This window comes from Rhincodon typus, chromosome 6, assembly GCF_021869965.1.
Source record: "Rhincodon typus isolate 14 chromosome 6, sRhiTyp1.1, whole genome shotgun sequence".
Taxonomy (NCBI): domain Eukaryota; kingdom Metazoa; phylum Chordata; class Chondrichthyes; order Orectolobiformes; family Rhincodontidae; genus Rhincodon; species Rhincodon typus.
Window position 1 is genome coordinate 2,486,984 of NC_063337.1, and position 15,316 is coordinate 2,502,299.

A 15,316-nucleotide genomic window follows, 5' to 3' on the forward strand; every position below is an offset into this window, starting at 1 on the left:
GACATCACAGAACTATCCACGTACATTGACATACCACTAAGCTAAGAAACACTTGCCACATTACTGGATGCAGCAGGAATGCAGACTCCAAACAGCTCCATCATCAACATATTCAGACTACTGGACCAATGCCACACCCACACTTCATTTTTTCAATGACCAAATATACAAACAAATCAATGGGGTCACCTATCTCAGGACTTACTTCCGAGGCAGTCATGCAAAGACTGGAATGCACTACCCTCCCCTTCATACAACCAAAGCTGTGGACCCGATATGTGGATGACACATTTGTTAGCATTAAACACACCAAGTTAGAAGAGACGTGCCATCTCATCAACAACGTTTTCACTGGTCTCAAATTTACAAGCGAAAAGGAAGACAACAATCGACTTTTCTGTTTCTAGACGTCGGGGTAGAATGAATGATCAATGGGGAGTTCCAAACCACAGTATATAGGAAGGCATCCCACCCTGACCAAATCCTCAATTTCCACAGCAATCACCCCACTGTCCACAAACAAAGTTGTTAGGACACTGTTCAACGGGCAACAACGTGCTGCAACATGCCAGAACTATGCAACGAGGAGGAGCACCTATACAAGGTTTTTGCTAACCACGGATATCCCAACAACTTCATCCGCAGGTGCCTACTAGATGGATAACACCAAGAGGACACAATACGACCCAATACACTGGCCAGATTACCCGAGATCAAGAACATATCAGAACTGACAAGGAGACTCCTACGACCACTAGGAATCATGGTAGCACACAAACCCACAGCCACACTACGACAAACACTCACAAGGACCAAAGACCCCATACCCATGACATGCAGGATCAACACAGTTTACAAAATACCTTGCAATGACTGCAACGTACATTACATCAGCCAGTCCGGAAGGAAACTAGCCATCAGGATACACGAACACCAGCTAGCAGCAAAACGACATGACAAACTTTCCCTCATCTCAGCGTGCTCGGACAATGAAAGCCATCAATTTAACTGTGACAACATGTCTCAGCCAACCACAGACACGCATGGGAATTCCAAGAGGCCTGGTTTTCGACCTGTAATGCAATCAACAAACATGGAATTAGGCCCCATGTACAAACCCATGCAGAACAGAACTGGAAATGACACAACCCAACTTAACAGACTGGATCATATAAATACCAAGCAGAATAGAACAACATTGCTTCATCGGAGACCGCACTGATGATGTTACCTAGCGTGGTGATGAAATGTCTGAACTATAACCAGTCAGCTTGGTGAGCAAGCCAACAATTTCAACAACAACCCAGGCTACAAATCTTCGCGAGAACCTTAAATCTTACTTGTTTTTCTTGATTTAATAGTGATGATGTAGACCTTTGCAATCTATACAAAAGTTGAAAGTATTGTTAACTGTGAGGAACTATAGTATTTGAAAAGGACATACAGGTTGTCAGAAAGGGTAAACAAATGGCAGATAAAATTTAATTGCCAAGAAATATGAAGTAATTTGTTTTGCAAGAAAATGGGAAGAGAAATATAATATAGGTGGGTACACTTCTAAGCGGGGTGCAAGAACAGAGTCTGGGCGTGTGTGTGCATGAATTCAAGATCCATAAAGTTTCAGCAGGTGTTAAGAGAGCCATTTTAAAAAAAAAAGCATGCAGACTCCTGGGCTTCATCAGTAGTGGCTAGTGAAAAAGCAAGGTTATGTTAAAACTGCATAAAACACTGGTTCAACCTCTGCTAGAGTACTGTATTCAGTTTGGGGAGCATACCCTTTTAGGAAGGATGTAAAGACAGGTTTGGAGTGGATGCAGAAAATATTCACTTGGCAGTGTATATATTTTGGAGGGGGGATGCTGGCAGCAGGGTACCTGTTTCAGTTGGTGGAAGAATTAGAGCTGGAGGGTACAGATTTGAAGTAATTGACAAAAAATGTAATGCAGACATGAAGGAAAATCATTTCATGCAGCGAATGGTTAGAGTCGAGAATGTGTTGCCTGAGAGTCTGGTGGAAGCAGGTTCAACTGAGGCTTTCAGAAAAGAATAGAATTAATATTTGTAAAAGAAGGATGCTACTGCGTGAAGATGGGGAGTGGTACTAGGTACATTGCTCCTCTAGAAACAGCTTTTTGTGCTGTAACAATTCTGTGATTCACTCCATGATTCTAGATCAATCATTTAACTTGTCAAATCCATGCTAACAGTCTGCTATGAGAATCCTTAGCAATAATTTCTGGGAATCTATAAATAACATCTGCAGATTTCGTCTCCAGTTTGGATAGCTCATCGAAGTTTTCAATATGATTTATCAAGTCTGACCTACCTTTTTACACATTTGTTTATAATCACCTTCTGGGGCAGGTGAGTCTTGAACCCAGGATACCTACCCTTTCCTCTTTTCTCTTTTTATAGTCCAGAAATGCAATCAAACACAACTGTATATTTTAGCAAACCTGTTCAGGGTTGTTAAACACATTTCCAGAGCAAGAGGGATCTTCTGGTCCAGGGGAAGAGAAGACGGACAGACGGACACACCTGAACAGCTTTGTCCACCACCAAAGCAGCTGTGGCAATTTTCATCTATTAACCACTATCACTAAATCATCTGTATTTCCAGTTGTTTGCAGCGACAATCTGATCAGTTGAAAATCTTCAAGCTCTTCAGTCAGGAAAAGATGGTGTGGATAAAGATAAACTATTTCCACTGACTGGGAATTCTGGAGCCAGGGGACATAGTCTAAGAATTAGGGCCGGACCATTCAGGAGAGATGTTAAGAAGCACTTGTACACACAGAATGATCGCTATTTGGAACTCTTCCAAAAACAGGAGTGGATGCTGAATCGGTTGATAATTTTAAATTTGAGATAGATTAATCTTTGTTAAGCAAAGATATTAAGAGAGATGCACCAAAGGAGTTAGGCCACAGACCAGTAACGATCTCATTGGCTGTGGAACAGGCTCAAGAGGCTAAATAGCCTGTTCCTTTATTTATGTTCCTATAACCTATTCTTAATTATAGGCTCAGAATTTCTCAACAAGAAATATTATTAGCCCTTGTTAACCTTAAATAGTGGAGTTACATGCAATTGTCCAATCTAGAACAGCAGTTCCAGAGTTGAGAACAATGCATAGTTATAGTTGAGGCATTTGCAGTACTAACACTAATTTTATTTGAAGTCCTGGGATGAAAACCAAGTCTGGTCCTGGAGGTTTGTCTCACTTTTCAGCTGCCACCACTGTGTTTTCCTTATTTGGGTTCATATTGATGAACACCTGTCCCGATTCAATTTTAATTTGCTTGGTGCATGTTGTGAATTTAGTTAACTTCTAACTCTCCAAGATGACCAACAAGTGAATCTCCAGAAACATCAAACACATCTTGTCTAATCTGCAACTTTGAAAATATGTAGTGTATTCAAGTCCAGTGGCCTTGCCTCATTCTGTGTACTAATTCTTGAATTGTTACAGAGATAGTAGGAACTGCCAGTGCTGGAGAATCTGTTTAACAAGGTGTAGAGCTGGATGAACACAGCAAGCCAAGCAGCATCAGAGGAGCAGGAAAGCTGACGTTTCGGATCGAGACCCTTCTTCAGAAATGGGTTATGCCTTCAGAATTTCTGAAGAAGGGTCTTGACCCGAAACATCAGCTTTCCTGCTTCTCTGATAATTCTTGAATTGTACCTGCTTTCTGTTCTATGGAATTGGGACTTATGGCTGAAAAATTGAGCTCTGCCTGATTTTGATTTCTCTCTCCTTTCTGTACAGGTTGAAGAACTGCAGAAGAAGCTGACTGCAGAGAACCAGAAGGTAAAAATGTGACTTTGTGTTGGATTTGGTTGACTGTGTACTGTGATTGTAACTTTATTGTGTCTTCCAGAATGCTGGAGCAAGAGTCATCTATTTAGCCCTGCAAGTCTGCCATTTGGTTAGGTCATGGCTGATATAAATATCAATTCCATTTTTCCACTTCTGCCACATAGCTACTGAAAACTTTAATCTAACAAAAGTTTATCAACTCTAGTCTGTAAAATTTGAAATTGTCTTTGTCTTTTTATTGATTTTTTTTTTTCCCTTTCATTTCCCCCTTCCAAGGCCAATAGTTAGAAGTGAGAAATGATGTTTGGGTTGTACAGGACTTAACAAAATTGAGGGAGGTGGATGGCCCTGAGTGTTGGCTAGCAGGGAGGAAATGCAGCATCGTACAACATCATCATTCTCACAGAGATGGCCATGTGTGTGAATAGTTGAAGACACTGGCATAGTGGTAATATCACTAAACTAGAAGGTGGCGTGCAGGTGTTCCTCAAGTTTAGTGCCCTTGGCCCAACTATCCTCAGCTGTTTCATCAATGACCTTCCCTGCATCCCAAGGTCAGAAGTGGGGATGTTTGCTGATGATTATTCAATGTTCATCACTATTTGCAGCTTCTCAGATACTGGAACAGTCCACATCCAAATGTAGCAAGACCTAGACAATATCCAACTTCAGGCTGACAAGTGCCACATAACATTCATGCCACACAAGTGTTAGTCAATGATCATCTCCAACAAGAGCGAATCTAAATCACCCCTTGACATTCAGTGGAATTCTTTTCATTGAATCTCCTAGTATCAACATCCTTGCCGTTAACATTGACCAGAAACTCAACCGGACGAGCCATATAAATACAGTGGCTAAAAGAGGCTAGCCATCCTGAAGTGAATAACTCTCCACCTGACTCCCCAAAAACTGTCCTCTGACCACAGTCTACAAGCCAGGAGTATGATGGAATACTCTCCTGTTGCCTAGATAAGTACAGCTCTTACAACACTCAAAAACCTTGACACCATCCAGGCCAAAGTGAAAAGTCAGGAACAATGTTTTGCCTCCCCAGTGTTAGCTTCAAAACTTGTAGCAATAGGCATGGCTGGTTGGATTGTTGTTTGTAGGCTGTCCCTCAGTTTGAGTGTGACCTCTACTTATGGCATTGAGTTTCTGCTGTGGGTTTTCATGTGACTGAACACGCTGGTCCTTGACGTGCAGATTTTTGTTTTTATTCACTTGTGGGATGTACCTCTTGCTGGCTGGGCCAGCAATTATTGCTCATCCCTAGTTGCCTTTGAAAGTCAGTGGTGAGCTGCCGCCTTGATCTGCTGCAGTCCACACGCTGTAGGTTGACCAACGATGTCCCGAGGGAGGGAATTCCAGGATCTTTTGGCACCTGGGACAGAATTCCCACGAAATAGTGCAATCTGAAGTGGAGGATTTGCTTCTTTTCCTCACATTTGTGCTACTGTTCTGCCTCATTGTCAAGATAACAGACTTTTGGCAGACTCCCCAGTTCCCAGCCCTTTGCCCATTCTCCATGTCATAGGATGTGGCAAATGGATCCTGCGTGTGATTTTTTAAAAAAAAAATTTAAATGATGGAACCTGGGTAGTGCCATTGCCCACACAACTTTATTAGATAAGCAGTTGGGTTTTGGTGATATGGTGAGCTATGATAACTGGGATAATGATGCTGCTGCTGCCATATTCTGCCGTCACAGCCGGTGAGAAGCGGAGTCTTCCTTTGCTTGTTCTACCATTGAAGGCATGTTGGGCTGTATTTTGTGGGGTACCTTGCCCTGATCTTGTTGCCTATCAGGAGGAGCAAGAATTTCCTCCAAGCATTGCTGTGTGGCTTGTTGGAATTTGCAAGTCTGTCCACTTGATGAAGTGGGAACCGACTGAGTGGGATCGGTAGCTGACACTCTTGAATTGAAGTCAAAAGTTTGAGGCCCAAATCCCACTCAGTTTGGATGCACAACTGAAGCTGATAGCCCTTTGTACGTTACAGAGAGAGGGCTGTACTGTTGAAGGTTCTATGTTTGGCCAGTACTTCAAACTGAGGGCTTGAGTACTCTCTTGAATCGGCCTAAATATCCCATATTTTGAAGAAGATTGGGGAAGTACTTCCTGGTATCCTGGCCAATATTTATCCCATGACTGATATTACTAAGACTGATTATCTGGTCATTGTGCATTGCTGATTTATGACTTCCTATGTGCAAATCAGTGCTGCCCTTCCTACTGTGCAACAGTGACTGCACTACACTACATTTTGACCTTTGGGACGTCAGGCTATGAGAGATGCTAGAGAAATCCAAGCCATTTTTTTCCCCTCAAGATCTGATGTAATATAACCTCCTGCTGTTTTGAAATTATATTTGTGAGGTCTGCCCGAGTCCTCTTTTGATTCCGGTGCTGATCACCCACAAAACACCAGAGATCATCTCCCTCTTAATGGGAACCTGTTTGGTTTGTTCCAGGTGGTGGATCTGAATCAGAAGCTGGCCCAGCACGACACAACAGCTAAAAGTAAGCTGCAGAAACTCAAGGTAAGACTCTAAATCAATTACTTCACTCAAGACTACTGGTTGGATCTGTCATCACTAAGCCCCCTTCATTTAAGTTAGGCCTGTCCCTACCAACTACTGATTAACTACATGTCATTTTAACCATACATGCTAATTTTAATTAAAATTAAGGTGAATACACTCTTCGATTAAAAAGAGACCCACATCTATATATCACCTTTCACAACCTTAACACATTCTGAAGCTTTTCACTGACGATTAGACAGTTATGATCATATTCACTATAGGAAATGTGGTAACAAGTTTGTACGTGGCAAACTGCAACAAACAGCATTGTAATAATGACTAGATGGCTTGTTTTTGTCTTGTTTGACGAGAACTTTCCCCTTCTGTCCTTCAAAGTAATGCCATGGGATATTTTTCATCAGCCTAAGAGGACAGGATGGGCCTCAATCTTATCTGAAAGTCACAGTCACTGGCAGTGTGACATTCCCTCAGTAATGCACTCGGTAGTTGGCCAAGACTTTTGTGCACATCTCATGGAGTGAGAATTGAACCCAGAACCTCGCAACTCTGATGCAAAAGTACTATCTGATGCGAAAGCCATGGATAACACTAGTATTAATTTAACAAACCTCTACCACTGTCGTAATATAAAACAAAGAACAGCAGATACTGGAAATCTTAAACAAACAAAAACAAATTGCTGGAGAAACTCAACAGGTCTGGCAGCATCTGAAGAGGAAGTAGTGTTAATGTTTCAAGGGTCTTGGGCTTCTGCACGAAACACAGAAAACAGGTAAACACAGGTACTCAGGAAGGCTAATAGAATGTTGACCCTTATTTCAAGCGGGTTGGTGTATGAGAGCAGGGAAGTCTTGTTTTAACTGTACAAGATGCTGGTGAGTCCACATGTGGAGTACTGCGAGCAGTTTCGTTTCATTCATGAGATGAGGGTGTCGCTGCCTAAGCCAGCTTGTCTCATCCCCAATTGCCCAGAGGGCAGTTTGAGTCAACCACATGGCTGTGGGTCTGGAGTAGCATGTAGGCCAGATCAGGTAAGGATAGCAGTTTCCTTCCCTAAAGGACATTAGTGAACTGGATAGGTTTTTTCAACAATTGAAAATGGATTCATGGTCATCATTAGACTCCTAATTTCAGATTTTTTTATTATCAAATTCAAATTCCAACATCTGTCATGGCAGAATTTGAGCCCAGATCCCCAGGACATTACCTAGTTCTCCGGATTAATTGTCTAATGATAATACCTCTGTGCCATTGCTATCCTTTGGCCTCCTCATTTAGGAAGATATCATTTCATTGGAGGCAGTTCAGAAAAGGTTCATTGGGATGACTTGTAGTATGGAGGGTTTGCTTTATAAGCAAAGGCTAAACGGGTTGGGACTCTACTCAGTGGAGTTTAGAAGAATTAGAGGTGATCTAATTGAAATGTATAGGTTTCTCAAGGTGGTTGACAGGGTAAATGCTTAATGGATGTTTCCCCTCTTGGGAGAGTCTAAGACCAGAGGGCATAGTCTCAGAATAAAGTTACACTAACATAGACTGAGATGAGGAGAAATTTCTTCTTGAGGGTTGAGAGTCTTGTAACTCCTTCCCATGGAGAGCTATGGCTGAGACAGATTCTTGAAATAGTAGGGAAATTGAGGAAAGGGCAGAAATGTTGAAATAGTCATAATCCAAAGTATCCAGTGCAGGCCTAAGGGGCTGAACAGCCTACTCCTGTTCTTATTTCTTATGGTCTTGTAGTCCACTGACCCTTCTGTGTTTTATTTTGCTCTACCAGTATTAAGTAACCAACGAAGTAAAATAGCCACAACAATCAAAATAAACAGTTACTCAGAGTTTTCCAATTGATCAGCAATTCCTTATTGTTAATACTTATTGTGATCAAGAATTCTGACTATTACTTTCTTCAATTTATTAATCAGCAACTCATTCACATTTGGATTTCTAATAAACCAGATTTTGCTAGTGAATTAGATAACTCAAGATGATTGTGTCTGTTACTGAGACTATTTCCAGACTGTCCACTCTAACTTAATCTAACCACAAACTTTGTTCTGCAACTGTAGGCACGTGATAATGATGCGCAGGAGAAACTGGAACAGCAGGTGGAGGAACTCAATGCACAGCTTGAGAAGAAGGAGGAGGTTGTGCAGCACATCAAAGCCCAGGTTTGTCCACTGATTAGTTAGCCATGGCTGTGTATTGTCATGGAAACGTGTTCTTTTTCTCTCTCCCATTTATGTCACAGGTGTTCTGTCTAATGTTCTGATGTGATTCAGCATCCCATAAGGGAGTAGTTTGTGAGGGCTTAACCACAGCAACTTGCATTTATATACCGCCATTAACATAGTAAATGAGTTTCACAGCCATCATTCCAAAGCCAACTTTGGGTACTGAGCTCCATAATAGGGTGACATTAAGACACGCGATTAACAACTTGGCTAAGGAAGTCATTGAGTTTTATAGCACGGAGACAGACCCTTTGGCCCAAAATGTCTGTCCATGCTAACCCCATTTCCCTAAGTATTAGGGAAGTATTATAGAAGGTCTTAAAGGAGGAGAGAGAAGTTATGTTTGGATAGAGAATTGTAGACCTTGAGATGTTGTAGTTGAAGGCAGGCCACCAGCTGCATTTAAAGTAAAAAATGCTCGAGCAATTGAAAGGACATAGCTATTTTGAAAGATTGTGGAACTGTAGGAGGTTGCAGAAATAGGGAGGGCTGTATCCATGGAGGGATTTAAGATCATAATCGAGAATATTAAAGTACTGTAGCCAGTGTAGGTTAGCAAGCACAGTGAGTGACTAGGACACGATTGCGTTTTTTTTAACTGCTCGGTATGTTTCATGGTGCTCCTTTTATATTAACCTATCAAAACAGCTGGATAAAGCAAAGACTCATTACGACAGCAAAAAGGTGCTGAATCTTGAGCTGACACAGAAGTTGGAGGCCAGCAGGAAGGATATCTCTGCCCTGGAACAGCAGCTCACCTCCATGAAGCAGGAGTGCACAGACCTGCGCATGGAGTCTGAACAGCTGCGTAAGGAGCTCCAGCAGTCGGCAAAGGAGTTGAAGGAAGCGAACCAAAAGAACAAGACCCTCTCTGCACAGGTAAACAATTGGAGCTATTATTAGCAATTTAACAGTCCAGAGAAATTCAGGCTTCATGCTGAGATCACTAAAATGTTGTCATTGAATATCAAATTTAATCAAAGATGATGTCAGCCTTGAACATCCTGAAGGGCTGGACTGTGAAGGGGAAGAAATATTGCTACAACTGTATGACCACCTTATCAGACCATGTAAGGCATACTGACTAATGTTGTAGACAGTGTTCATTAGAAAATTATACATTGACCTTGTTAAGGAGTACAGTGCAGATTCCATAGACTCTTCTAATGAAGAGTCACAGGATCCAAAACCTTGATTCTACTTTCTGCCAGATCTGCTGATTTTCTCCAGCAATTTCTGTTTTGCTTCTAGAATCTGCAGTTCTTGATTTTATTTAATTACTAGTCTGTTACCAGGACTCTAGGGGTTGGCTGTGAGGAGAGATCATAATAGTTAGGCTTGTATTCCCTGGAACCTAGATGGTTGTGGAGTGATATGGATGAGGATTTTTATGCTGTGAAAATGAACTGATAGAGGCCCAATCAAAACCTCAACTTCTGGTGGGCACTTTGTGGAAAAAGTGGTCAGAACTGGGCCATTCAGAAGAGAAGTTAGGAAATACTACAGCTGTCAAAAGAAGTAATGGTGGTGAGTGTGTGGAGCATTTCCCACAATAATCTGAGGGTGCCACCTCTGTTGATTTCAAATCTGAGGTCGATAGATTTTTTTAATCTCCCCAGCCACCATGGGTATAAAGGTGTTTGGAGCCAAGCCAGATGAATAATCTTGGATACAAAGCAAAATACTGCAGATGCTAGAAATCCCAAATAAAAACAGGAAATGCTGGAGAAACTGAGCAGGTATGGCAGCATTTGTGGAGAGAGAAATAGAGTTAATGTTTTAAGTCTATTTCTGCCTCCAGAGAAGCTGCCAGATCTGCTGGGTTGACCATAAGACATCGGAGCAGAAATTAGGCCATTTGGCTCATTGAGTCAGCTACGCTATTCAATCATGGCTGATAAGTTTCTCAACCCCATTCTCCTGCTTTCTCCCTGTAACCCTTGATCGGTTGACAATTAAGAACCTATCTATCTCTGTCTTAAATATACTCAATGACCTGTCCTCCACAGCCTCTGTGGCAATGAATTCCATAGATTCATCACATTCTGGTTGAAGAAGGTTCTCCTTATCCCTTCTTCTAAAGGGTCTTCCCTTTACTCTAAGGCAGTGCCCTTGGGTCATAGTCCCTCGTACCAATGGAAACACCTTCCCAATGTCCACTCTGTCCAGGCCATTTAGTATTCTGGTGAGTTTCAATTAGAACCCCCCCCAACTCCTTCCAAGCTCCACCGAGTATAGACCCAGAGTCCCCGAGTTCCTCATATGTTAAACCACCCATTTCTTGGGATCATTCTTGTAAATCTCCTCTGGACCTGCGCCAGGGCCAGTACATTCTTCCTGAGGTACGGGGCCCAAAATTACTTCCAATACTCTAAATGTGGTCTGACCAGAGCTTTATACGGCCTCAGAAGTATATCCCTGCTTTTATATTCTAGTCCTCTCAAAATAAGTACCAACATTGTATTTGCCTTCCTAGCAACTGACTCAATCTACAAGTTTACCTTAAGAGAAGTCTGGACTAGGACTCCCAAGTCCCTTTGCACTTCAGATTTCTGAATTTTGTCCCCATTTAGAAAATAGACCATGCCTCTATTCTTCTTACCAAAGTGCATGACCTCTCACTTTCCCACATTGTATTCCATCTGCCACTTCTTTGCCCACTCTCCGAACCTGTCTAAACCCTTCTGCAGCCTTCCTGCCTCCTCAATACTACCTGTCCCTCTACCTCTCTTTTTATCATCTGCAAACTTAATCAGAATGCCCTCAGTTCCTGATGTATAAGGTGAAAAGTTGTTGTCCCAACACTGACCCTAGTGAAACACCACTTGTCACAGGCTGCCATCCTGAGAAGGACCCTTTTATCCCCACTCTGCATTCTGCCAGACAGCCAATCTTCTATCCATGCCAGTACCTTGCCTGTAACACCGTGGGCCCTTATCTTACTCAAAAGCCTCCTGTGTGGCACCTTGTCAAAGGCCTTCTGGAAAACCAGGTAGATAACATCCATTGGCTCTCCTTGGTCTAACCTGCTAGTTACCTCCTCAAAGAATTCTAGCAGATTTGTCAGGCATGACCTCCCCCTGATGAAACCATGCTGACTTCGCCCTACTTTACCATGCACTTCCAAGTATTCAAAAATCTCATCCTTCAAAATGGACTGCCAAATCTTACCAATGACTGAGGTCGGGCTAATTGGCCTGTAACTTTCCCTTTTGCCTTACTCGCTTCTTAAACAGGGTGGTAACCATAGCATTGTTCCAGTGCTCTGGAACTCTCCCTGACTCCAGTGATTCCTGAAAGATCACCACTAACACCTCCACTATCTCTTAAGCTATCTCCTTCAGAACTCTGGGGTGTAGTCCATCTGGTCCAGGTGATTTGTCCACATTCTCCTTACTCGCCATACTCAACTCTGCCCCTGACACACTCAAATTTTTGGGATATTACTCATGTTCCATTGTGAAGACTGATGCAAAGTACTTATTCAGTTCCTCAGTCATTTCCTTGTCCCCCATTACTACTTCTCTAGTGTCATTTTCCAGTGGTCCAATGTCCACTTTTGCCCTTGATGTATCTAAAGAAACTCTTACAATCTTTTATGTTACTGTTTAGCTTACCCTAATATTTAATCTCCTCCCTTCTTATTCCTTTCTTCATTGTCCTTTGTTAGTCTTAGTAGGCTTCCCAATCCTTTGGCTTACCACTGCCCTTCGCCTCATTATATGCTTTCTATTTTGCTTTTATGCTGTCCCTGACTTCCCTTGCCAGCCATGGTTGTCTCATCCTCCCTTGAGTATGCTTCTTTTTCCTAGGGATGAATTTTTGCTGTGTCTCCCGAATTACTCCCAGAAACTCCTGCCATTGCTGTTCCACTATCTTTCCTGCTAGACTCCTCTCCCAGTCAATTCTGGTCAGCTTCTCCTTTCTTACCTTTGTAGCTGCCTTTATTCAACTGTAATACCGTTATATCTGATTCCACCTTCTCCCTCTCAAATTGCAGAGTAAATTCTTTCATATTATGGTCACTGCCTCCTAAGGGTTCTTTTCCCTTAAGCTCACTTACCAAGTCTGCCTCATTGCACAACACTAAATCCAGAATTGCCTGTTCCCTAGTGGGCTCCACCATAAGCTGTTCCAAAAAGCCATCTTGTAGACATGCTACAAATTCCTTTTCTTGCAATCTGCTACCAACCTATTTTCCCAGTCCACCTGCTTATTGAAATCCCCCATGATCACTGTAGTCTTGCCTTTCTTGTACACCTTTCCTATTTCCTGGTGTATCTTGTGCCCCAAATCCTGACTACTGTTTGGAGGCCTGTACTTAACTCCCATTCTGTTTTTTTTTAAATCTTGGTGGTTTCTCAACTCTACCCACACAGATTCTGTATCATCTGACCCTACTTCGTTTCTTGCTATTGATTTAACTTTCATTGCTTACTAATAAGGCAACCCCAACTCTCTATGCCCACCTGCCTGTCTTTTCGGTAGGATGTATGTCCTTGGATATTTAGCTCCTAGTCCTGATCCCCTTGTAGCCGCATCTCTGTGATGTCCATTGTATCATACCTGCCAATTTCAATCAGCACTACAAGCTCATTTACCTTATTTCGTATACTGCATGCGTTCAGATATAACACTTTCAGTCCTGTATTGACTGCCCCTCTTCTCATTATCATTCGTTTATCCAGTGTGCTTGAAGTTTGATTGCTAACCTTTTTCAAACACTGTGTCCTATTTTGTGTGCTAGAGACTTTAATAACCTCTCCTGAGTTCTCCTTTCCTTTCACTTTTTTCATATTTTTCCATGCAGTTGAATCCACTTCCACAAATGTTAACCTGCTGCTTTGTTTCCCATTGGCTGTTAGACTCCTTGGAGTTTTACCCTTCCCTTCCATGCCCCCCCTTTTTAGTTTAAAGTCCTATTGACCAGCCTATTTACTCTTTTCGCTACAACTTTGGTCCCAGCTCAGTTCAGGTGGAGACTATCCCATCAGTGCAGATCCCTCCTGTTCCAATGCTGATGCCAGTGCCCCATGAAAAGGGACCCCTCTTTCCCATTTTTAGCCGCGTGCTTACTTCCCTTAATCTCGCATACCTATGCCAATTTGTATGTGGTTTGACAGTAATCTAGAGATTATAACCCTTGAGGACTTGTTCTTTAATTTAATTTCTAGTTCCTGATAATCCCGAAACAAGTCCTCTTTCCTAGTCTTGCCTCTGTTTGTCCCGATGTGGACCACAACAACTGGATCTTCCCCCTGCCTCTCCAATATCCTTCCAGGCCAGTCAGAGATGTCCCTCACCCTGGCACCGGGCAGGCAACATATCATGCGGGACACACCATCCTGCTATCTATTCCCCTAATTATAAAATCCCCCTACAACTACCACCTGTCATTTTGCTCCCTGCTGTTGAATAGCTCCCTGTTCCATGGTGCTGTGGTCAGCTGGCTCATCCTCCCTACAGCCAGGTTCCTCATCCAAACAGGGATCAAGTACCTCATGGCTGTTGGACAAGTTCAGGAGCTAAGGCTCCTCTGTTCCTGAAAGCAGGATCCCTCTACCTGCCTCACTTGCTGTCACACCCTGTTGTCCCTGGCCACTGACGGAATTTGTGGTACTTAACCTAACAGGTGTCACTGCCTCCTGAAACAGAGGGTCCAGGTAACTCTTTCCCCCTCCGTGGATGTGCCACAGTGTCTGAAGCTCAGACTCCGACTCATCAATTCTGAACCGAAGTTCTTCCAGCAACCGACGCTACTGCAGATGCGGTCACTGCGTTTCACAATGGGATCAGCCAACTCCCGCATCATACAGCACTTCACCTGCCCAGCCATCTCTACATAACTAACTAATTAATTTATTAACTAACCCCTGGTTGGTTAGTTATTTATTAATTTGTTTTACAGTGACTTTTTAAAAAAAATCTGGGACACATTTCCTGTCAGCCAATCCTGTCACAGCCCTCCTGTGACATCACTTTCTTTCCAGCATTCTCCCCCGCCCCGAGGTAAGTTAGATTTATACTACTGTGCTCCTCCCTCTGACTCTACTCCTGGAATTATAATTGTTTCTCCAGTGCCTCCTGTTCTTAATCACTTGATTTATGTTAGGTAAGGGGTATCTAGGGAATTAGAGCTAAGCAGAATAAAGATGCATCTCAGTATGATTTAACAAAGTATCAGGGAAAGGCAAGATGAGCTGAATGGACTACTTTTTTCTAAGAAAAGAGTATTAAGGGCTCCAAGACAGGCAGATCTTTGCTTTTGGAAAAGACAGTTGAGAGCACCTGATAGTGTGCAGACTCCGGCTGTGGTTACCTTTCATGTCTTTGTAGTTGCCTTTTATAGAGTCCTCTCCCAGCTTATGATCAAAATATTTTTTTGCACTGCGTCTGTGCAATTTTGTCACTGTGTATGCTCGGTAGGTGGAATTTGCTGACCGGCAGCTGAGAGAACTCAATAAGCCAAGTCAGACCACTGGATCTGTGAAGTCCCGTGTTGACACCCGCAGAGGCTCATCGCGGGCTGAAGAATCAGAAGCTGATTTCAGCAAGGACAGCATCGAGCTGAGCGACTTGGAGGAAACAACGATGATGTGGGAGAATACTGGGGGCAGGTAAAGTAGTTTCACATTCATACAGCTCTTTTTATCACTTCTAGATTTTGGTTTAATGTTGAATCTAAAAGATAGCGCTGCCAGTAGTGCAGCACCCCTC

General features: G+C 42.7%; 1 protein-coding gene across 1 annotated transcript in view; it reads left to right on the forward strand.

Moving 5' to 3' along the window:
• numa1 (nuclear mitotic apparatus protein 1) overlaps positions 1–15,316 on the forward strand; it is a 56,412-nt gene that overhangs the window by 21,857 nt on the left and 19,239 nt on the right. Inside the window, exons 12-16 of the mRNA XM_048597851.1 lie at positions 3,770–3,811; positions 6,294–6,362; positions 8,435–8,536; positions 9,248–9,478; positions 15,026–15,216. Of these exons, the coding sequence (XP_048453808.1) occupies positions 3,770–3,811; positions 6,294–6,362; positions 8,435–8,536; positions 9,248–9,478; positions 15,026–15,216 (635 nt within the window). The remainder of the gene's footprint in view (positions 1–3,769; positions 3,812–6,293; positions 6,363–8,434; positions 8,537–9,247; positions 9,479–15,025; positions 15,217–15,316) is intronic.